The 21,953-nt window shown below is 61.7% G+C and overlaps 2 protein-coding genes across 8 annotated transcripts; both read right to left on the bottom strand.

Annotated features, from left to right (window-relative positions):
- Positions 1-21: 21 nt before the first annotated feature.
- NAPRT (nicotinate phosphoribosyltransferase) lies at positions 22-4,425 on the bottom strand. Of its 3 annotated transcripts, none has more exons than XM_049853736.1 (13): positions 4,119-4,424; positions 3,912-4,039; positions 3,754-3,836; positions 3,289-3,419; positions 3,069-3,184; positions 2,679-2,875; positions 2,469-2,609; positions 2,169-2,253; positions 1,996-2,076; positions 1,801-1,903; positions 1,573-1,727; positions 1,345-1,452; positions 69-1,264 (listed from the first exon to the last, which is right to left on the bottom strand). In XM_049853736.1, the coding sequence occupies exons 1-13, from the start codon at positions 4,360-4,362 to the stop codon at positions 1,202-1,204; spliced, it is 1,635 nt and encodes a 544-aa protein (XP_049709693.1). In that variant the 5' UTR covers positions 4,363-4,424; the 3' UTR covers positions 69-1,201. The 3 variants fall into 3 exon arrangements, with proteins under 3 accessions (XP_049709694.1, XP_049709693.1, XP_049709692.1); XM_049853735.1 differs by having other exon boundaries at positions 337-1,264; positions 3,271-3,419; XM_049853737.1 differs by lacking the exon at positions 1,345-1,452 and having other exon boundaries at positions 22-1,264; positions 3,271-3,419; positions 4,119-4,425.
- Positions 4,426-6,219: 1,794 nt separating this feature from the next.
- EEF1D (eukaryotic translation elongation factor 1 delta) lies at positions 6,220-21,717 on the bottom strand. Of its 5 annotated transcripts, none has more exons than XM_049853734.1 (9): positions 21,636-21,717; positions 12,774-12,897; positions 12,292-12,366; positions 8,086-8,145; positions 7,665-7,758; positions 7,358-7,458; positions 6,867-7,088; positions 6,470-6,664; positions 6,220-6,311 (listed from the first exon to the last, which is right to left on the bottom strand). In XM_049853734.1, the coding sequence occupies exons 2-9, from the start codon at positions 12,888-12,890 to the stop codon at positions 6,273-6,275; spliced, it is 903 nt and encodes a 300-aa protein (XP_049709691.1). In that variant the 5' UTR covers positions 12,891-12,897; positions 21,636-21,717; the 3' UTR covers positions 6,220-6,272. The 5 variants fall into 5 exon arrangements, with proteins under 5 accessions (XP_049709691.1, XP_049709688.1, XP_049709687.1 ...); XM_049853731.1 differs by lacking the exon at positions 21,636-21,717 and adding an exon at positions 14,637-21,426 and having other exon boundaries at positions 12,292-12,363; XM_049853730.1 differs by lacking the exon at positions 21,636-21,717 and adding an exon at positions 14,637-21,423.
- Positions 21,718-21,953: the final 236 nt, after the last annotated feature.

Below are 21,953 nucleotides of genomic sequence, written 5' to 3'. Positions count from 1 at the left end.
CCTAGACGGCCCTGTGGTCACATCCCCCCATCCTGGCTGGTCCTAGATGGCCCTGTGGTCCCATCCTCCCCGATCCTGGCTGCTCCTAGATGGCTCTGTGCTTGCACCCCCCCCATCCTGGCTGGGCCTCAGGGTTCCTGGGTGCTGGCACCGAGGAAGGTGCACCTGGGAGCTGGCGGTTCACGTGGGGCCATGTGTTCTGCCCAGTATGTGTGTGTCTGTGTGTCTGCCACACTCTCCATGCACCGTGCTGCCCATGGTGCTGGCCTGATGGGGCCTCTGCCCAAAATCCTACCCTCCCCCCTACCCACCACCACAGCAGGCGCTGCCCTACCCCGGAGTCCCAGGGGAGCCGGATAAGCCAGTTGGGCGGAATACCTGGGCAGGAGGAAGTGCTCCTGGAAGCTCTCCCAAACACTCAGCACTACCCCCACACCCATGCCCTGCCTGCCTGGACAGGAGGGCCTGGCTCCCACCCTCTGCTTCCTGTTGAGCCTCCCCACTGAGCAGTCCCAGGAACTGAAATTGCCAAAGCAGGCAGAGACCTGGGGTCAACTTGCCCACACAGAGGGGGCAGCCCAGGGCTGACCACTGGTCGTCCAGAGCTTAGCACCTCCTGGGCCCAGGACTGCTATGTCAGGAGCTGGATCCCTGCACGCCAGGGCATGTACCTGGGGTGGCGGGGGCAGAAGTCCCCCAGGGCCTGGAGGCAGTAGAAGACAGAGGATGGGGTCCCCCAGTGGCAGGGTTGTGAGGGGCTGGCAGCAGCAGGGGAAGGGCACATCTGGGCTTCTCCCCCCTTAGAAAGCCTGGCACATCCCCACTGACCCCAGCCCAGGGGACAGAGTCCTAGGCAGATGTGGGAGCCCAGGACCATGCTCAGACCCCCCAGGGCCCTCTCTGGCATCACCAGCCCTGCCTCTGACACAGAGTCTTCCATGGGACTTCCTGGACTTTCAGGGGACACCAGAGCCTCCCTCTCCTGTGGCCCTGCCTCCCACAGCCCAGCTTCCCCAACACATCTAGGGCTCCTGAGACAGGAGCACAGAGCAGCTGCTCCACCTGGCGGTCAGTGGGCTTCCCTTGGGGGCATGAGCCCCCAGCACCCTGGGAGCCCTGGAGGGTGGACAGATGACTCAGACACATGGTGCAGGGCTGTGAGTGACTCGTGTTTGCTCAGGCTGCCCTGCCCATGGGATTCTCACAATGGGCCTCCAGCCCTCAGCCTGTCCACCAGGGCCTGCAGCTGCTCAGACAGCGCCACCTGCAGGGGAAGAGGAGGGGCTGATGAGGGGACCACTGGCAGAGGGCATTCAGGCCAGCGGGACAAGACCCTCCACCCACCTGGCAGAGCTCGGGGCTCTCCAGCCGCTTGTGGGCAGGGCTGAGGCGGCTCAGGGACAGCTGGGCAAAGGCTCTAGACTCGGCCAGAGATGGGAGGGGCTCACACAGCTGGAGGGAGAGGGAGAGGGAGGGGCTCAGAGGCTGGAGGGAGAGGAAGGGAGGTGCAGGGGATCAGTGCTGGCTAGGGCTGGGGTTGAAGGTGCAGACAGAAGGGGTGGGAGTGGCCACCTGTCCCTGCCGGACCCAGAGTTTCAGCAACGGCTCCACATGGGCTGGCCTCACAGTCTGAGGTTCCTGGGCCCCCTTTGGCCACACTCTCAGTTCCTGCCCAGCCTGGGGTGGTGGCTCCTCAGCCAACTGCAGCAAGTCCAACAGCAGAGACCCTGTGGGGGGCTAAGAATGAAGAGGTGGGGCTGGGGCCTTGAAGGGGGCACCAGAGGGATGGGAGGGCCTCACCATCTGAGCCCAGGAGCCGGAAGGCGGCCTTGCTTCCAGGCAGGGTCTGCTTCTCAGCATCCTCTGTCAGCTTCATCCGGGGCTGGCCCCCCATGGCCACCAGCTGGGGGGAGAGGGTGCTGGGTGGCTGGATGCTCGCTTCCCCCCATGGTCCCCTAGGTTCGCCCCTACCTGGGCCCTAGAACCGGGCCCCACCTTGTAGACACAGCCCAGGGCAGGCTGCCGGGGGCAGGTGACCAGGCTGGTGCCAATGCCAATGAGGTCTACTTCACTGCCCTGTGGGGGGGGAACAGGTGACACCAGCTCCTCCAGAATCTGGCACGGCCCAGGGACCCTCCTAGCCACCCTGCGGCCTGCCGCCTCCCCACCTCCTGGGCCAGCCGGGCCAGCTTCTCTTCATCGATGTTGTCGCTGACAGCGATGGGGACAGACCCCAGCCAGGGCACCTGGAACCTGTGAGGTGGGTGGGGTAGGGGCCCCTGGGTAGAGCCCCCTGTCCCCAACTCGCCCTAGTTCCCCCCTTCCTCCCCCCAGCCACACTCTTCCCCCAGGCACTCAGAGCCCCAGGTAACCCCAACCTGACCCTCACACTGGTCACCCCTCCCTGCCACCCCTCCCCCTCATGCGGATACCCAGCTCCCATCTGAAGGCACCTTCCAGGCACTTACTGGGCTGCAGTGGTCCGTAAGACCCCTCGGACCTCCCGGGCCTGCTGAAGCAGATCACCACTGTCCAGCCGCACTCCCACTGCCCGATAGCCCAGCTCTCCCAGGGCCAAGGCAACGGCCAGGAAGTTGGGGAGACCGCTCCTGCAGACAGGACGGGAGTGAGGGGCTGCAGCCTGCTCTGCCAAGTCCACCCTGGGCACCAGGTCTCACCTCCACACACTGTAGGAGTCCAGCAGGCCCTGGAAGCCCCGGGGGAAGGCCAGGGCATAGGCCACAAAGGCCGCCCGCTCCCCTTTGTGCGGCTCCTGCACCCCCAGCCCCAGGTGGGCACACACAAGCTCCAGCCACACCTCCACACGGCTGGCCAGGTCCACCTGAGGGCCCTCACTGGCTGCCGGTGCCAACATCTGTGGAAAGGAGTTGTGAGATCTGGGGGGCTGGGCTCACCTCGGGCTGGGGTTCTAGGCAGGGATAAGGCGTTACAGGATGGGGCTGGGTCAGCCTGGAGGCACAGCTGGGCTGGCCCACCCTTTCCTGGAGCAAGGGCTTCCCTCGGGTCTGGTGTTTGGTTCTGGGTAGGGAAGGGAAAGGGTCACTGACCGGGTCAGGAGGCACCTCAGTGCCTGAAAAGGAAGTGACGAAGGAGTGCGCCAGTGTCCCGGCCACGGGCACTCCCCGCAGCTGGCCGGCCAGCACGTTGCTGCTGCAGTCGAAGCCTGGGCAGGGGAGTCAAGCGGGTTGGGAGGCTTCAGGCGGAGGGGTGGGGGTTTCTGGGGCCGGGCCTCCTCCTTCCCCGGCTTGCCTTCCTCCCGGCCCTCACCGCCCAGGTAGCTGTAGGTGGAGGCCGTGAGCCCCCCGTCGGGGCCCTGGGCACGCCGCAGCCCCATCTCCAGCAACCGCTTCTTCGGCCCCGCGATCAGGCGAAGCCGCGCCGCGTTGGTGGCAACGAGGCTGCGCGGAAGATGGGTAGAGGGGACCCAGGGTGAGGCTCAGGAAGCCATCCGAGCCGCCTGTTAACCTGGGGCCTGGAGCTCTACCAGAGTCCTGCGACTCCGCCAGGCCCCCATCGGGGCCGGTGCCTTGGCTCTCAGGGCGCACACGGGCAGAGGCTCGAGTCCCAGGTCCCTCGCTCCGCCCCACCGAGCCCGGCTTCAGGGCTCCACCCCGCGGGGCGCGGAGCTCCGCCCCCGGGACCACACCCTCAAGGGGCCGCCCTTTCCGAGCCCCGTCCCCAGATCCCTGCGGGCCCAACGAAGCGTCGCCCCCCCCACACCCCGGGTCCCACCTGGCGTAGCTGACCAAGCAGAGCAGCGGCGTCTCCAGCAGCTGCACCACCAGGAGCGGCCCGGACACCTGCAGCAGCGGCACCTGCGGGGAGTGCTGTCAGCGACAGGCCGGCGCCCCTTGCGCACCCCGCTCCACCACCCCCTGGCCCGCACTCACGCCCGGAAAGGCGAGGGAGCCCTCGGGCAGGGCCCGCACGGTCACCCCGGAGCAGTCCAGGGCCCGCAGGTGCGCGAAGAACGCGGGCTCGGTGTCCGGAGGCAGCACGGAGGCCAGAAACTCCACATCTGGGGGCGACAGAGGCACTCGTGGGGCGGGCAGGCACGGCCCTGAGCTGGCTGGTCGCGGGGCCGGGACGGGGGCTACCTGCGTCCCGCAGGCGGAAGGCCCTCAGGAAGCGCACGCAATCGCGCAGCCCGGCGGCCAGGGCGAAGGCGCCGCCGAAAGGGCAGCGGCGGAAGAAAAGCTCGAACTCGGCGTCGTCCCGCGCCCGTCCCGCGCGCCAGTAGGCCAGCGCCATGGTGGCCTGGTACAGGTCGGTGAGCAGCGGCCGTGCCGCTGCTAGGCCCTCGGGGTCGGGGTCCCGTTCCGTGCCCCGGGCTGCCGCCATCCCGTTCTGGCGTCTGCGGACTCTGGCCGGTCCTACCCGCCCCGCGTGACGCGCCGCAGCCAGTGGCTTTGCTCCCGAGGCCAACCCCGCCCCGCCCACAGGGGCTGGAGCTCTAATTTGTCCCGGGCCCTGGCCCACCTCCTGCGGTTCGCATTTCGCGGGTGCTCTTGGGACCGATAGGGGCTGGGCGGCCGAACCAGAGTCGGCTCCTTACGCAACGGACTCGTAACATTCAGAAAACGCGGGAAGGTGGGGACAACTGGAGTGCGACCTCCATTTCCCCGCGCTAGAAGGGGTCAGGGAAGGACACTCAGTAGGGCCAAGGGATACTTTCTTCAGCAGTCAGGTTGGGAGGGCCTGCGTGCTCTAATCCCCAAACCCACCCAGAACCCTTGGGCTCCTGGGGCACAGCCTGTTCCAGCAGCAAAGACCCTCCTCCCAGCCTGTGTTGCCCACCCCTGGCATAGGGGGGCCAGTGGTAGCTCTAGATGGACCAGTCTTCATTGTGCCCATGCAGAAGCCATGCTGACCCTACTTCAGCCCCTTTCAGGAATGGGTGCCATGCCAGGAAAAGTGAGGGGGCCTTTGGCCCACCCCCACCTGGTATCAGGAAGGCTTTTCTGTTACCCGCCTTGCTCTTGTGTGCCTTGACATGAAGGTGCTGCCAGGGCAGTGGCTCCTGCACCCCCAAGCCCCTCAGAAGGTCCTCCAAAGCTCCTTGAGGGCAGCCATATGTTCCCCAGTGGCTTGGGTCCCACAGGAAGTAAGTCCACCCATACCCTTTCCACCCAACAGGAGGGTTGGTTATGGAGGCAGGCAGGCAGGCCCTCAGGGCATGTCATGGATTGAATCTTGTCCCCCCTCCAAGTATCTGTCAACTTGGCTAGGTCCTGATTCCCAGTATTATATGATTTTCTACCATTTTGCCATCCCAGGTGATTTGTCAATCCTATCTCTATCATGTTAATAAACTGGATTAGTGGCACTTATCCTGATGAGGTCCACAAGATTAGGTAGTATCTTAAGCCAATCTCTTTCGAGATGCAGAGAGACAGGGGGACCGCATACTACAAAGCAAGCAGTGCCAGGAGCAGAGTGTGTCCTTTGGACCTGAGGTTCCTGAATGGGAAGCTCCTAGGCCAAGAGAAGATTGATGACAAGGACCTTCCTCCAGAGCCCACAGAGAAAGCCCTCCCCTGGAGGTGACGCCCTGAATTTGGACTTGTAGCCTACTAGACTGTGAGAAAATAAATTTCTCTTTGTTAAAGGCATCCACTTGTGGTATTTCTGTCATGGCAACACCAAATAACTAAAACAGGACCCAACTCCCAAGGGCACTGCTGTGCACTCTGGGCATCCTACAGTGTAAGGGCTAAAGGGGTAGACCCAGCTGGCTCTCCACGAGGGTGAAGCACTGGTCCCTGGGCAGACCAGTGCCTGTGGCTGGGAGGGCAGAGGTTGGCCCTCAAGACTCAATTGAGAGGGAAGAAGGAGGGGCAGCTGAGGCCTCCAGACCTCGTCAAAATGTGGGGAACATGGAGGTTTGCACCAGTCAGAGCTGGGGTGGACCCACGGCCCAGGAGGATGTCCCCACAGGAGGCCAAGCAGAGACATTGGGCAGGTGCTGGCTGTGTCTTCAGTTAACAAGCCGAAGTTACATTTCTTCTGGCTTAAACAACATGAACACAGGCAGGGCCTGAGAGGCCGAAGCACCGGAGGGAGGAGAGCCAGGAGCCTTGGCCAAAGCAGGAGGGTGCCACATAGAACGCAGGGGCTGGTGCCGGTGTAGGCCCCTGCCTGCACTCCCGCCGAGCACCGCCCACTGAGCCCTCCTGGACACCAGGACAGGAGTCAGAGTGCTGGACTCAGTCTTTAATTGGCTGCAGGCTCACGCACACACACACCAGGGCTCAGATCTTGTTGAAAGCAGCAATGTCGACGCTCTGCACCTGAGGGAGGAGGACAGTTGTCACCAGAAGGGACTTCCCACAAGCCCTGCCCACTCCTGTTGGCTCCAGGAACCTTGGCGCAGTGGGGCTCCCCACGGGGACCCTCCCACCAGGGCACGCCCAGCCAGTCTGTCCTTTCCTGCCGCCCAGCCACTCACGTGCTCCTCAAACTTGGTGATCTCCTCCTCCAGCAGGTCGGTCCCCACCTTGTCGTCCTCCACCACACACTGGATCTGCAGCTTATGGACACCGTAGCCCACTGGCACCAGCTTGGAGCCCCCCCAGGTCAGCCCGTCCAGCTGGATAGAGCGCACGCAGGCCTCCAGCTGCGCCATGTCCGTCTCATCATCCCACTGTGGGGTGAAGGGCATAAGGCCCTGAGGTCAGCCACCCTCCAGCCCAGGGTGGTGGTATGTCAACAGTGGTGCCCACCATTCTTAGGGGCCTCAGCACACCATCCGGCTGGATGAGGGTGGGGAAGAGGAGGGCGCTGGAGGCTGAGCCAGCCCCCTACTCAGCTGCTGGGGGACCCCAGCAGCCCCCGTACACACTCACAGGCTTGACGTCTAGGAGGATGGAGGACTTGGCCACCAGTGTGGGCTTCTTGGCTTTCTTCTCAGCGTACTGCCGCAGCCGCTCCTCCCGAAGACGGGCTGCCTCCTTGTCCTCCTCCTCCTCATCACTGCCAAACAGGTCGATGTCATTGTCCTCGTCGTCCTCTGCTGGTGTGGCTACCTTCTTGGCCACAGGCTCCACTTGACGCATAGGAGACACGTGCTGCCGGGGGAGGGAGCCTGAGGCCCTAGGCCAGGCCAGAGCCCACTTTTCGGCCAAGAGGCCACCTCCATCCTGCCCCCACTCAGGGCACGCCCCTCAGTGCTCCCTGGCCTGGGCCAATCCCCTACTCAAGTCGCAGGTGCTAAGCTTGGGCGGTGGGGGGGGGCGGCAAGGGGCAGGCAGTAAGAAACGGTGGGCACTGTGTCCCTCTGAAGGGCCAGCCATGGGGTTTCTGGGTCTGTGGGACTGTAGGCTGTCTGCCTGCTCACCTGGGTCTGAGGGGCGGTGGCCCGGTGGGTGGGTGAGCTCCTCTCCAAAGTGCTCAGCCTGACCTCCAGCTTGGAGAGGGCCTGCTGCAGGTCCTGCACCACTGTGGGGGTCAGTCAGATGGTGGCCGGGGAGGGGAGGGGGTCGTGGTCAGATGGCAGCCAGGGAGAGGTGGGGGAGGGGCTCTGGTCAGATGGCAGCCAGGCAGGGGTGGGGGAGGGGCCCATATCAGATGGTGGCACTTGGAGGGGGGGACTAGAGGGACATGGGGAAAGGTGAGGAAGAGCCTCCCACCAGGCTGGCCCTCACCGCTGCGCAGGCTCTGGTTCTCCACCTCCAGGCTGGCAATGCGCATGACAAGTTCACTGTGGTCCCCGCCAGGCCCGCTGGAGGCCCCAGAGCTCTGTAAGGAAGGGGGAGCAGTGAGGGCCTGGCCCCTGTCTGGTGAGAACCCCACAGTTGCTTGGAACAGAGCCCTGGGCTGGGCACACGGCTCCCATCAGGACACCCAGCAGTGCCAGACCGGGACAAAGAGGGCCAAACCCCTGCTGACACAGCCCACCTGCCCCCAACGACGGGCAAAGACCTGGCTACGTAGGTCGGCTGTGGAAGGCCACCATGAGATCATGGTGACGGACATAGGCAGAGGGCCCAGGGGCAGCGCAGGCACACAGCCGGGGCCCCCACCACCATGCAGCTCTGCCAGACACGGGGTGAAAGGAGGACTTACTACAGTCCCTGGGGCAGCCTGGCTCGGGGCCTCAGGGGGGCTGGGCAGCACTGCCTGGAGCTGGAAATGGGAGGGAGAGCCGTTAAGGCTGGGCGGCAAGAGGAGCCGCCTGTGTAGGAGGCTATCCGCTCATCCTTGCACACGTGGCCCAGCAGATGTTCACCCTCACATGGGTGGCACGTCCGGCACCCATCAAGCCCTGCCTCCAAGGCCTCAGCCCCCTTCCTGACCAGGAGCCCCTATGCCTGAGCCCCGTCCCAGGTTACGTCCCAGGCACCCGCAGGCTTTGAGGCTTGTGACTGCCCTGTCCCCAGATACCACCCGGTCCTCAGTGAGGGGCACATGAGCACAAGTAGGCCAGTCAGCACAGCATACACCCCACTGAGGTGGCTCTGAGGATGGGGGGCCCAGGCCCAGCACTGAGTTGGCCCCCAACATACCCAGTAAAGACCCTGGGCTAGGCCTGCCCCCTACCCTACCCTGCCCTTCCCACATGTGGGTGGCTATGGCCACCTTGCCATCCCTACTCAGATCTTCCAGGGTTTTGTGCTGCCCAAAAAGAAACCCTGTAAGGGAGCCTTCACTCCACATCCTTCCCTGACCCCGCCACATAGCCCAGCTCGGCACACGGAGGTCCCCCCAGAAGAGCAGGCCCAAGGGCTCACTGCCTCCAGACTTCTTGTCCTTAGCCCAGCACCATCCACCAGCCGGAGTCTGGGAACAGTACAATAGGCACCGCGGGGCCCTGAGCCACCTGACCCGGGGATGCCTGAGCTGCCTGGGGGACACGGAGACGGTCCCATTAGAAGAGGAGCTGGGGCAGGGGATGGACTCAATTCTGGATGTCCCAGGCTCCTGGGACAGCAGAAAGGCTAGGGCCCAGGGACCCAGCAGGGCTGGGAGGCCTCAGGCCACATAATGTGCTGGGCCAGGCAGATACTCTCTACTGCCTGCCTGGCAGGTCCCAGGGGCCCCAGGAGCCCCAGGCGGTGCTGACAGCCCCTCAGCTTGCTTGCAGGCCTTCCCACCAGATCCACACACTGGGGCCTGCCCTCACTGCTCAAACTGACCCAGGCAGGGACCAGGAAGCCAGAGGAGTCCAGGGTCTCCGGCCTCAGAGAGGTGGTCCAGCCAAGCCCATGAGTGCTGACTGCACAGAGCCACCTGGTGGTCCTGGAAGGAAGTGCTCGCACGAAGTCCAGTCACTTCGCCCCACCCCACACATGGCCGGCAGCCCCCAGAACCCCTGGGTTCTGATGTCCCAGTTGTCTGATGAGTTCTGTCCTCACTTAATCCAGCCTGGGCTGGGCCAGCAAGGTCCTTTCTCAGTTCCCAAGCCCTAGAGCGTACCTACCTGCCTGTCCCAGAGACCAGGACTAGCAGCAGACACCAACACAACCAGGGCCTCTGCCCCAGCTGGGAGATGAGAGCCAGAGGAATCCCTGCCACCTGAGAGCCACCAGCACACCCCACACCAGCTGTGGTCAGCAGAGTAACGGCACCCAGAGACGTCCACACCGTAATCCCTGGACCCCACAAATATGTAACTTCACACGACAAAGGGGATCTTGATGTGGGACATTTCTTCTGGACCACCCAGGTTGCCGGATGTGATCACAGAGGTCCATATGAGAACCAAGGAGATTAGAAGATGGTCTGCTGCTGGCTCTGAAGATGAAGGGCCCATGAGCCAAGGAATGTGGGCGGCCTCTAGGAGCTGAAAAAGGCCAGGAGACAGAGCCTCCCTTACAGCTTCCAGAAAGGAACGCAACCCTGTTGGCACCGTGATTTTAGCCTTGTGAGACCCAATTCAAATTTCTACCCGAACTGTGTTGGGTAAATTTCTGTTGTTTGTGGTAATTCTTTGTGGCAGCTCTAGGAAACAAATACAGATTCTGGTACTGGAAGTGGATGGTGCTCTAAAAAATGGCTAAAAAAGTGGAAAGGGCTTGGGAATTAAGCAACGAGTAGAAGAGTTTTGAGAAATATACTGGAAAAGTCTAGATTACTTTGAACACACTGTTGATAAAAACGTAGACAGTGACTACTACCAGTGAGATGCACTCAGGAAAAACATCATCTTAGAGAACACCTAAACCATTATAGGCCGTTGCTGGTGAGGACTCAAAAGAGGCATGTGTCATGGAAACTGGCAGAAAGTTCAGCAGAACTGGGTCCTGCAGTTACGTGCGAAGCAGGACTTATAGCCACGTGACTGGGTGTTGAGCTGAGATTTCCAAGCTCAGCGTCCAGAGTGAGGCCTGGTTTCCTCCTGCTGCTTATATTACAACGTAAGAGGAAACAGACTGAAGGAAGGATAGTTGGGCAAACAGAACACAGGACTCGGTGATTTGGGACATTCTCAGCCTATCCGTATCACCAAAGACACTGACTAAATCAGGAGAGTGAGCTCTGGAGAACCAAGGGTGTAGCTGGTAAGGATCGAAAAGTCAGGCACTATCACGAGCAGGCTCTTTGAGAGAGATCAGGCATGTGACTCAGGGACCCCTCAGCCATTGCAGCAGAAGCCAAGAATAGAGATGGGGGGTCCAGGGAGATCTGTGGAGGAGTTCTTGGTCTAACAGCATGGATGCCTGTGACATACACAGGAAACCTACAAGGTTCTTGAAGAATGTTACACCAGCAAAAACCTTACCAACTTGGACCAAAAGGGATAGAGTCTAAACTGAAAGAAGACTGCTGGACCCCTCAAATTCTACAAGCAGGAAACAGGCCAACAAAATTGCTCAGCACCAAACACATGCAACCTCCCATGGCAATATGGGCACTAAGAACAGAACCTTGACCCACAGTTATTCCCAAGCCTTGGAATCTACTGTGTTTCCCTGGCTGTACTTTGAAATTGCTTGGGGCTGGTGACCCCTTTCTTCCTTCCATTTTATCATTTTTGGAATGGGAATGTCTGTAATTATCATCTTATGCCTGCCTGATTTCATTTTAGGAGCCGGCAACCTGGTTTCTAGTTTCACAGTTCCCCAGATGGACCACTCCCAGATCTTCACCTGCACCTGATTTAGATGAGATTTTGAGTTGATGTTAGAATGGCCTGAGACTCTGGGATGGGGTGAGTGCATTTTGCACATGGGATGGGTGTGAAGCTCTGTAGACCAGACTAAGGTAGACAGAATGATGGCCCCTCAAAGACATCCATGTTCTAATCACTGGATGGCAAGAGGACCTTTGTAAATATCAAGTTATGGATTTTACGATGTACTAGGGTGTGTGGGTAGATCCAAGGTAAGCACCAAGGTCCCTACAACTCAAAGAGGAAAACAGGAGAGTCTGAAAGAGAAGTGATGGGGAAGCTGAGTGATGGGGCTACATGCCAAGAAATAGAGGCAGCCTCTAAAATCTGAAAACGGCAAGGACGTGGATTCTCCCCTGGTGCCTCTAGAATAAACAGCTCCGGACCCGCAGAACAGTGGCGATATATATCGGCGATGCTTTAAACACTAAAATTTGTGGTAATTTGTCACAACAGCAACGGGAAACTCATACACCAGCCTCCAAGAGCTCTGGAGGAAACAAGGCAGGAAGGCAGTCTGCCTGCCTCCCAGTTACACACCTTCCTACTCAGCCTTGATTGCCAAGCAGGGTGTGCCTAGCACTGACCATTTCCTGATCTTGGTCGGGACCTGTAGACTGAGGAAGGCTGCAGGGACCCTCTCTGGGCCTCAAACTCAAAGTGTGCCAATTCTACAAATCAAACCCAACACACCCTGCAAACCCACTGACTATCTCTTGGGGCCGGGGGGCTGAGCACGGAGGGAGGTCAGCGAGGCAGACAACAACCCTGAACGTAAGTCCTGAAACAGAAACAACCAGGAAGTGAAAGGCCTCCCAGGCAAAAAAGCGTCCTCAGCCTGCACTCCGCAGCATGGCGAGGCTCAGCTCTGTCCTCAGGGACCCGCCTGTGGGGCCCAGGCTTAGCTCCGTGCTGGCACTGCAGGAACGGCCGTGAGGAGGGCAAGGAGCCTCAGGGACCCCAGCAAGTGAGAGGCAGGGCAAGAACACGAAGGTGAGAATGTCTCCTGCAGCGGGCTGGTCAGGTCAGTCTGAGCCTGGAGGCCACTAAGCACCATGTCCTAGCCTGGAACACAGCGCCGCACACCTGACCCCTCCTTTGCACTAAAACAACCGTCATCATTGGGGAAGACGCGCCTCCAGCTTGGGGGTGGTACTCACGCCAGCCAGGGATTTCTGGATGTTTTCTCTGGCTCGCGCAATATCCCGGAGGATCACACTGGCGCCATTCTCCTGCTGACGTTGCAGAAAAAAACATGATCTTTATCTTCTTCACAAAAAAACAAAAATAAAGAGCTGCATCACACAGAGAAAACGGGAAAAAGGAGGCACATAGAGGAGGGCCAGCAACAGTAAGCATCGGAAGAGTGGCTGTCGGGGCGGACACCGGCAGGTGGGCATGCGGTTTGCCAGCCCGCACTGAGGCTGGCCCCCATTGGCCTAAGGGCACCCCAGGCTGCATGCCCATGTGCTGGGATCGTGTGTGGGCCCTGAGCAGACCTGCACCCAAGAGCCACCTTCCAGAGACTACGTAACTGCCACCTCAAGTAAAGCCCCTGCCCTGTGGGTGCCTGGCAGGTCCTCCCCTCCTGGGGCCCCACCTGAGCCCAAAGCAACCATGGCTGGCAGGGGGCAGGCCTCACCTGACGAGAGGAGCCGGCCATGGGCCCGTTCATCTGTTCGTAGAACTTGCGCTCTGCGTCATCATATTTGAACTTATCGAACCAGATCTTCTCATGTACCAGGAAGTCTGTGGCCATTTTCCTGCTGGGATGGGAGAAAAAGGCTAAGTCAGTGGGGTAGGGGAGGACAAAGACCCGGACACCCCTGCCCACCTGCCCGGCCTCCAGGCTGAGGCCTGCCCTGAGAGCCCCATGGGGTGGCCCGGCAGCACAGAGTACTGTGAGGGCCAGACATCCACACGCCCAGACGCCGGCCCTGCTGCTCACGAACCCAGAGGAGGAACACAAGCGGACCACTCGAGCCCGTGAGGACCCACACGTGAGTGTCCCCCAATTCTGAGGTGACAGTCAGTGGCACAGTGGGTGCTGCCTAGAAGGAGTGACTCGAGTCACCTAATCACAGGTCTGTCCCCAAGGCAGGAAATGAGCCTGGACCACCAGCCTGCAGAAGTGCCCCCAACTGGTCCCTCACGGCAGTGGACAGCACCTGCCCCAGACCTAGCCTCAAGACCACCGCTCTTCAAGTGAGGCTCCAGGACCCCAAGCACCTGCAGTTCTCTGTCCCACCCCCAAGTCTGCGTAGCGCCAGGTTTTTTCCACACTCGCCAACCAGCCACACCAGCAGCTCCACATCCTAAACCAGGTCCTCTGTTCACCTCGTCCCCTGACTCACAGGAATACTTCTCACAAAAACGTCATCATTAACACATAAGGAACCGAGGATCACCACTTCCTAGCGAGCAAGGATCCTAAACATCTGTGCTCACTGCTGATGTGTGGCCATTGCTAGATGTCACGGAAGCTCCTGGGACCTGGGGAAACCACTGCTCTGGACCAGAGGTCGGAAAGCTCCAGGGGCATGGACACGTCTCAGCTGTGTGGTTTCCTCGCCACATGGAGCTCACGCTCAGGCCCTTCACAAGCAGCTCTATGTCTGCTCTGGACCACAACCTCGCTCTGCTGCCAACTCTCACCTGGCCACGGCAGGCAACCCCCAGTGACGAGGGGCAACGCTCAGCCACGTTCCTTCCCCGGCTCCACCATGACCAAGGGTTCAGCTCCACCCACACCCACTGCTGCTGCCTGACCACAATGAGGTCCCTGCACCTAGGCCCAGATCCTGTCCATCAGCAAGTCCAGCACCACCAAGACAGCCACCTCCCTGGGCCAGTGGAGCCCAGACAGCCAGACCACACTCACTTCCCCAGCAAAAACCCAGACCTTGCCTGCCGATCCTGCACTCCCACCTGGCCCGCTATCTGATCGTCCCTGCATGCCAGCCTCAGGCTGGCTGTCAGGTGGCACCTCCCACATGGCCTCCCTGGCCTGAGGCCACTGGTGGTGGAGATGAGGCAGCCCTGGGCAAGGCCCTCTGGGTACCAGACTCCAGGCCAGTCTCCCACCCCCATCAAGGGTGCAGAGATGGGATCCAGCCACATGCTGAGTGTCTAAGACACCCCCCACTCTGGGAGGGGTTGTCAACTACCAGGGGCCCTGGGAGTCAGAGAAGAGGTAGCCGGGGGTGGGGGGCGTAGGCCTCCAGCATCACAAACCCTAGAGAAGCTCAGGGCCAGAAACCACTGCCAGCCTCTCCCCTCGCCCTAACAAATGTGAGCAGGGACGTGGGAGCTGCCCAGACACCGAGAGCCCCATACGGGCTGGAGGTTTCTACCCTGGGCTGGCCCCCTGCCCCCAGCTCCCCACAGCCCCAAGCCTGCCCTTGCTCTTTCTGCTCCTGTGTTCCACTGGCTGGATCCAGGGGTCTTGGGGGCCCCCAGGGCAGGCAGGGAGGGGACACCAGGAAGCAGTGGTACGTTTTCCTACTTGGGTCTCAGGCTGGACATGGATGGGCCGGACCTAGAAGTGGGCCGGTGGGCCAGGGAGGCAGCCTCGAGGCGCCAGGCCATGCGCAGGGCCTCAGCAGCATGGTGGCGACACTCGGCGCTGTCATAGGCGGACTTGTTGAGCCAAGTGGCCTCTGAGTCTTTGTGCAGGAAGTACCAGTAGGGCAGGGCAGGGGGCACCTCCCCGTCCGCCCGCCGTGGCCCCATCCGCTTGGTCCCCACAGCATTGCGGCCACGCCGGTCCCTGCGGCCACGCCGGGAGCCCTCGCTCTGGCCAGCTCGCTCCTGCAGGCGCACCTTCCCTGGGGGGTGGCCATCAAACAGGGCCTCGTAGAAACCCCGCTCGGCAGCATCATAACGTGGCTTCTCTAGCCACACCTCCCGCACCAGTGCCTGCAGGCTGCCCAGAGGCAGCTGGCCCCTGGCCAGTGTGCTGGGCTGGCGGGCCAGGGACAGGTTGGGGGCGGCTGGCCTCTGGCCCGTGTCAGGGGCACTCTTCCCACTGCACCCCTCTGCAGCCAGGAGCAGGGCCTGAGACCACTCCACAAACGCCCGCTCGGCCTGGTCGAAGGAGGACTTGTTGACCCAGACGCCCCAGGTCACATGGTGGCAGGCCACCTGGCTTCCGTGGGTGCAGGGGCCCCAGGGGGCCAGGGCAGGCGGCTGGGTGGGCTGGGCAGCCGCATCGGCCAGCCTCTGGCGGTAGGCGCTCTCTGCCCGGTCGAAACGCGGCTTGTCCAGCCACACACGGTCAGCTGAGAGGCCCACAAGGGCCAGGTCGGCCTGGACAAGCCAGCTCTGGGGTGAGAGCCTCCTCTTCTTCTGCAGCAGCCTCTTCCCAGCGTGGCTCTTCCCGGGGTCCGTCCTGCTGCCGGTGTCAGGAGCCTCTGCCGCATCAGCAGCCCCGGTCTCCTCCTGGCCAGGCCCATTCATGGCACCCGCGGCCAGGAGCTGCTGGGTGGAGGCGGCGGCTCGCATGGCCGCGCCCTCGGAGAAGTGCCGCTCTGCCTCCTCATACTTGTGCTTGTCCTCCCAGACGGTCTCCAGGGCACACGAGGCCTTGCTGCTCCTCATCTTCCCGGCGCAGCCGTGAAAAACAAGCACAAGAAGGCAGTTGCAACACAGTGGAACAGCCTGGGCCCCGACAGCGAGCCAGCACAGGCGTCTGGGCCAGCTAGCCAGCCCAGAACCCCCCCACACCTTCCTCAGTCTCCTCGGCAGGGGTGGGGATAGGGAAGTCAAACCCACGTGGGACTCTGAGCAACGCTGGAACGCAATACGCGTGTGTGTGCGCACACTCACAGATACATATTTTTTTACCTGGAAAACTTGTATTTGCTAACCTAACACGTACCCCGACTCTCCCAAAGGGACAAACACAGTGCTGTTTCCAAACTCTTTTGGCCACCGAAACCCTCCTCATGGAGCCTCCAAGCCGTTGTCAGATACACTGTTGGTTTGACTTTCAGATAAACAACATTTTAGCCTAACCACATCCCAAAAGATACCGGAGACGCATTTGTACTAAAAAGTTTCCTGTTGTTTACTTGGAAGTCAAACGTGACCAGATACCTGTGTTTTCTGTTTTCAGCACTCAGCCACCCCACCTGTGAGGTGCTCGAGCCTCTGTGGCTGCCCTGCTGAGTCCGGCCACCCATGTGGCTCAGAGAACATGCTTTCCAAGGGAGCTGCGAGGGCCTGAAACAGGGCAGTCCCCCAGTCATGCCTGCCTGCCCCCACCCCGAGGGCCAAGGCAGATAGGGGGTGTCTCCAGCCGCCTCCACCCACATTGGCAACCACTTGAGCTGAAAGAGGACCATGGCGAGGGTGTGGGGACAGCGGGGGTGTGGGGACCACCAGGGCATCACTGTTTTGGTGCAGAGCCAGGTGGACAGGCAGGCATGGCTCTGCTGACCTGCTGCTGTGGCCGTGGACAAGCCTCTGGCCCTGAAGCCTCAGCCTCCCCCTGGGCAGAAGGGGCTGTACGCCTAGTCCCTCCAGCTCTGAGTGAGTCCTGTCTCCTACCCCATCCCAAACCGTGGACTGCTGGGGGTGACAGTGACCACAGCACCCACGGGGAACAGTCCTTACCCTGTTGCTTCTCCTACTCCTGCATGTGCCACCAGGCCCAGGAACTGCCTCAGAAGCCCCCCGAGACACTGTTCCCCACTCGGTAGGGATTCTTGGCCCCTGGGTGTACCCCTTTCTGGTTGCACAGAGTCTGCTCTAGGCTGCAGGGGAGCCTCGAGCAGGTGACCAGCCAGCCAGATAGCTTCCCAAGCCCAGAGCTGCCACTGCCCCCAACAGAGAACAGGCTGCAAGGTCAGGCCATGCAGGTGACTGGGGCCAAGGTGATCCTCGCAGTGGCTTAGGCCTGCTCTGCCCACATCACATCTCCCTCCCTGTGGCACCCTACATGGCCCAGGCAAAGGGCTCCAGAGAGGACCTCTTTAGACAGCACTGGCTGCTGGCTCTCCCACCCTTTTCTATCCCCCCAAAATAGTGGCTCCAGCTCCCCCAAATGGACTTCTTAGTTGTCACGTCCCACATGAGGTCCAGAAAGGGCCCATGGATCCCCCAACTCCCCTTCCCGCCAGCAGCAGCTCCCTGCTCACCAAGGTTGGGCACCTGGGGCAGAGGCTGTGGGGGACGCAGGAGCGGAGCCCAGGGGGCCAGCCATTGTGACATCACCCACCAGCCAAGGGCCACAGACCCTGCTGGGGACTGCAGGTGATCCGCCCCTGGGCTCTTCTGCCTCAAGCCTTCAGAGGGACTCCTGCCAGGCTCCCAGCCCTAGAAGTCCCAATCCTTCCAGCCCCCCATGGGCTGCAGTGGGACCCTCACCCCCATGCTGGGCCCAGAGACTCACTGGCCTAGCACTCCCAGCCTCCCTGGGAGGAGCTGTCCAAAGTTCTTCAGGGCAGCACTCTGCAGTGCAGCCGAAGGCAAGACATGCCCTGCCCCCCGTGTCCCCAGCAAGGGGCAGAGTGCAGTCCCGAGATCTGCCCAGGCCCGCACCCCGTCCGTGGTACAGAAACGCCTGGGCCAGCAGAGGCATCAGGGTTAGCTCCCCACTGCCCAGGGAGCAGAGCCCACACCGCCATGGGTGTCAGAGCTAGGGAACCCTAGCCAGGCCTCTGCAGATGAGGAGACCATGGCCCAAGAAGCAGAGAACTGGCACCTGGCAGGCCTGAGTGCCTGCCCCATCTGTGATGGCAGTTGGAGGGAGGGGGGACATTCCCCTGTCTCAAGCAAACAGAAACCAGAGACAGGTGGGTACTTACTTTTGCTGTAAGCTCCTAAGGCAGCGTGAAGGAAAGGCAGCAAGGTTAGAACAGCGGGAAAGGCTGTGCTTGTCACACACCAACGTCAACGCAGTGTGCGGCCAGCACAGGCTCCTACAGGTGAGCTCAGGAAGCCAAATCAAGCAGGTGCGCCCAGACTACCACCACCACTACATCCACAAGGCGCGAGCCGCTCGTAGGCCAGGCAGGGCCACTCTTGAGGCACCCTCTGTCCCACTCCCACAGGGCACCGTGGCCAGTCCAGTGGCCTCACTCTCCATCTGGAGCTGCTGGGAGGGGTACTGCTCAGCCCACGGGGCCGGGCCTGCAAGTCCCTGCAGGCTAAACCACAGACCAACTCCAGATGCCGAGAGCTCTGAGGGTCACGAAGTCTTCCCAGGCCCCCCGCACCAGGTCCACACAAAAGACAGAGATGTTCATCCCATTTACAGAGAGAAAATGGGCCACAGACACACACCCTGCCCCAGATCCACAGAGGGGCAGCCCAGCAAACAGAGGCCACCAGACCAACCCACACATCTTGGGAATGCCAGACTGACAGGCCCCCCACCCCAACTCACCCAGCACCAGACAGCCCCATGGAGCCTGCTTCCCACCCCATTCTCAACAGGAGCTGTGTCACCCAGGCCCTGCCTCCTTGGTCCACCCCATGCTGCAGCAGGCACTGAGGGCAGGGCGGGAACAGGGACACTGGCACACATGGGGGGCCTTCTCCTCTGGGGGGCCTTCACCTGCAGAGGAGCCTAGGAGGACACCCGCCAAGGAGCTCTTGGGAGCAGACGCTGCATGGAGTGTGTACAGGTTAGGCTCTCCATGGAGCAGGGCCACATGCGCATCGTCTCGTCTGGTAAAAGCGGGAGTTAGTCTGCACACTCTCTTTGGAGATGCCAATGTCCAAGTCCAGGAGCTCCCAAACCCACCAAGAGGTGGGCCCGCGCAGCAGGGACAACGGAGGCTCTGCGAACCTGAGAGCAAAGAGTACTCCCACGGGGACCCAGAAGGACAACAGCTGCACCCCAGCCCCACTCTGGGGGGCATGCCAACACTTTTCACCAGAGGAGCGGCCGAAGACAGAGCCTTTCCCAGCTGCCAGGACCCAGGGCTCCAACACCTCCTCCCAGGGGTCAAGCCTGTGGCCTGGGCGGTGGAAACGCAAAGACAATCCTTGTTTCTGGCTAGAGTTGGCAGGAGAGCATCATGCCTTTGCACCTCTCCCGGCGCCCAGCAAGCCTAGCACTCAGTGCTGTCTGTGCTCACGCAGGACTCGCAGAAGGAATGCGCTAGCTGCTACAGCGGGGCAGGTGTAGGATTCAAGTGTGTGCAGGTGACAAGGCACTCCACGGCCACTGGAATGGGAGATATCTTCCAGCGCCAGTGCAGGGATTTGGCAGCGGCCTGCCAAGGACACTCCTGGCTTCAGGGCTTCAAGTCCACGTTGCGAGGGCTGGGCCCCCCACAGCAGAAGGCCACTGGAGGATCTGACCTGGTTTCCGGGAAGATCTGCCTCTCTCTGCTCTCCTGCAGGGCACCTGCCATCGTTCAGACACGCTTCAGGTGGCCCAGTACCCCATGCCACCCCAGTGCAGCCATGTGTGCGATGGGTTTGCTCCAAGACTGTCCGTCCACCCAAGGGTCAGGCCTATGGGCTCGGCCTGTGACCCGACCCCCGCTGCCAGCAGCAGCTTTCTCCTGGCTCCCTGGGCTCATGTGAGCAGATGCTGTGTGGCCGGACCAGATAGCGCCACTCAGCAGAACTTTCTAGAACCCTTGTCCAGAACAGTAGCTACCGGCACTTGGAACGTGGCTATGTAACTACAGGAAGAGCACGTCCAGACGCAGTGCAGCTGTGCATGGGAGTGACCCTTCCTGACCTCTCAGGGGAAGCTCTGTGGCTCAAATTCCCATCAGCTGCTCCCCTGCCCTGGCGCCTGTTGGGGAGGTACACCCTGATGTTCTAGACACCATGCCACCCATCCCTGGCTCAACAAACAATTGCTTCATGTCAGTTCCATTCTGGCCCCATTTGGGCATCCACCCTACCCCACAACGCCCTCCCCTGCACTGGCCTTCTCTACCTGGCCACTCATACCACTTCCTGGCCTCACACGCAGCTGCAGAACAGCCAAGAGAAACAGGCCTGTGGCTGCCCACTTCCAACACGCGTGTCATCCTCACATACCAGCACAGGGTCCGGTCAACGCTCAGTGTCAGGACTCCTGCATGCAGCTCCCAAAAACCTAGACCCAGTGAACGGCACGCCAGAGGGGTTCTTTCCATCCATCCTTTTCTAAATGGTAACCTCCCTCGAGAAACCTCTGTTCATGAAAACCTTCACCCAGTACGCGTGGCCACTGGGTGCTGAACCCCACAGCTGGACCTGGCGCCCAGGAGCGAAGAAGGCAGGAGGCCCGCCCAGGGTCAGGTTCATCCAAGGGCAGCGAGACCTTGCTCAGGGCAGGAAGCCAGGCCGTGTCATCCAGAGCATCAACTTCACTAGGTGCCTCTGTGCATCAGGGTGGGGTCACACACCTGGAGCCCAGCAAGCTTGCACCCAGAGCAGCCTCCAGGACATGCAACCATCTCCCATTCTAAGGAAGTGGAGGCCTGGCCATCGAGGCACAGGCAAGAAGAGCTCCTGGCTTGCCTCCTCATGGGACTGGCACAGGGCCCAGGCACTGCCCACCCCTCCAGAGGCCACCAGCCAACCTGGGTTCCTGAGTCTGTACTGCCATGGTGTGGAGAAGAGGGCGGCTCCTGAGAACATCTTACCCCACACATCAAAAGGCCGTCCAGGAGTGCACACCCCACTCCCAGCTCAGGCCTGGTACGCAGAAGGGGCACAGAACGGGGCATGTGCAACAGCCCATCCACAGGCTCAAACCTAGGGTCGGAAGGCGGAAGGGGGGCTTTCTGTAAGTGACAGTCGTCTGGGCCAGTCCTCCCCTGTCAGGCTGGACATCCGCCAGGTTGAGGTATGTGCCACGTGGCTTTGATAAGCTCTTCCCCCAGGGAAAGACCACCCCAAAACAGTGAACACAAATAACTCTTGCTTGGGGGTGGCCCTTCATTCTGAAAACCCTGCTGACCCACCTCCTGCTGGGTCTCCACCACCACCCCTCCACTTCCCTCAAGCTCCAGCACAAGCCGTCCCCGTCTTCCTTCCACCCAGGGCCTGGGACGGCATCACCCTCCCTTCAGACACGGGATTCAGTCACCTGCTCAGAGATCACCCAGACCCCGACCCAGCCAGACAACCCACTCAATACAGCACGTCCTTCACGCTCTCCCTCGTGTCCGCGGACCATGTAAGTTCTCCGAGGGCCTGGCTTGCGAGTGCCTAACAAGCACGTGAGCGGCACAGAAGAGCCACGGGCCGAGCAACCGTGGGTGGATGTCCCTGCCGCCCAGGGTTAAGCCTGAGGCCGTGGGGCCGGCACCCACGCCGCCCCGGCCCGGGCAGTCCGCCGCAGGAGCCGGCGCCACGTGGGCGCGCCGCCGGCCCGCCCCTCTCCGCCCGCGCGGGGAGCCGCACTTGGCCCACCGCCCCTGGGCCAGCAGGCCGGCGGCACTTGCGCCCCGGTCCCTAACGACGCTGGCGCGCGGGCCGCCCGTACCCCCGGCCCCCTGGCAGGTAGGGCGAGCGCGGCTCCTCCCGGCCGGGCCGCGGTACTCACACGCAAGCCAAGGACGCGGCGACACGGAGGAGGCTCGCGGAGGCGACGGGCACTGCGCGCGGAGGAAAGGGAGGGCCGGCCAGGCCGCGCACGGGAAATGAAGGGCTGGGGCCTACCACCCGCGGCGGGGGGGAGCGGGGACGGCGCCCGCGCAAGCACCCCGCCTCGCGGTCCGGCCCTTCGGCCTGATGCTCCCCGCGACGGCACAGGCAGACTGCAGCCTCAGAAGGCCAGGCGCTCGGGAAGGATCGGAGAGATCCGCCAGCGACCGTGCTGCAGCCTGCCCGACCCCCCTGCGCCGCGCACCCAGTGGACTCT

This window comes from Elephas maximus, chromosome 15 (assembly GCF_024166365.1).
Source record: "Elephas maximus indicus isolate mEleMax1 chromosome 15, mEleMax1 primary haplotype, whole genome shotgun sequence".
NCBI lineage: Eukaryota > Metazoa > Chordata > Mammalia > Proboscidea > Elephantidae > Elephas > Elephas maximus.
Note: the sequence above shows the minus strand (reverse complement) of the source record. Positions and strands in the feature narration are given on the sequence as shown.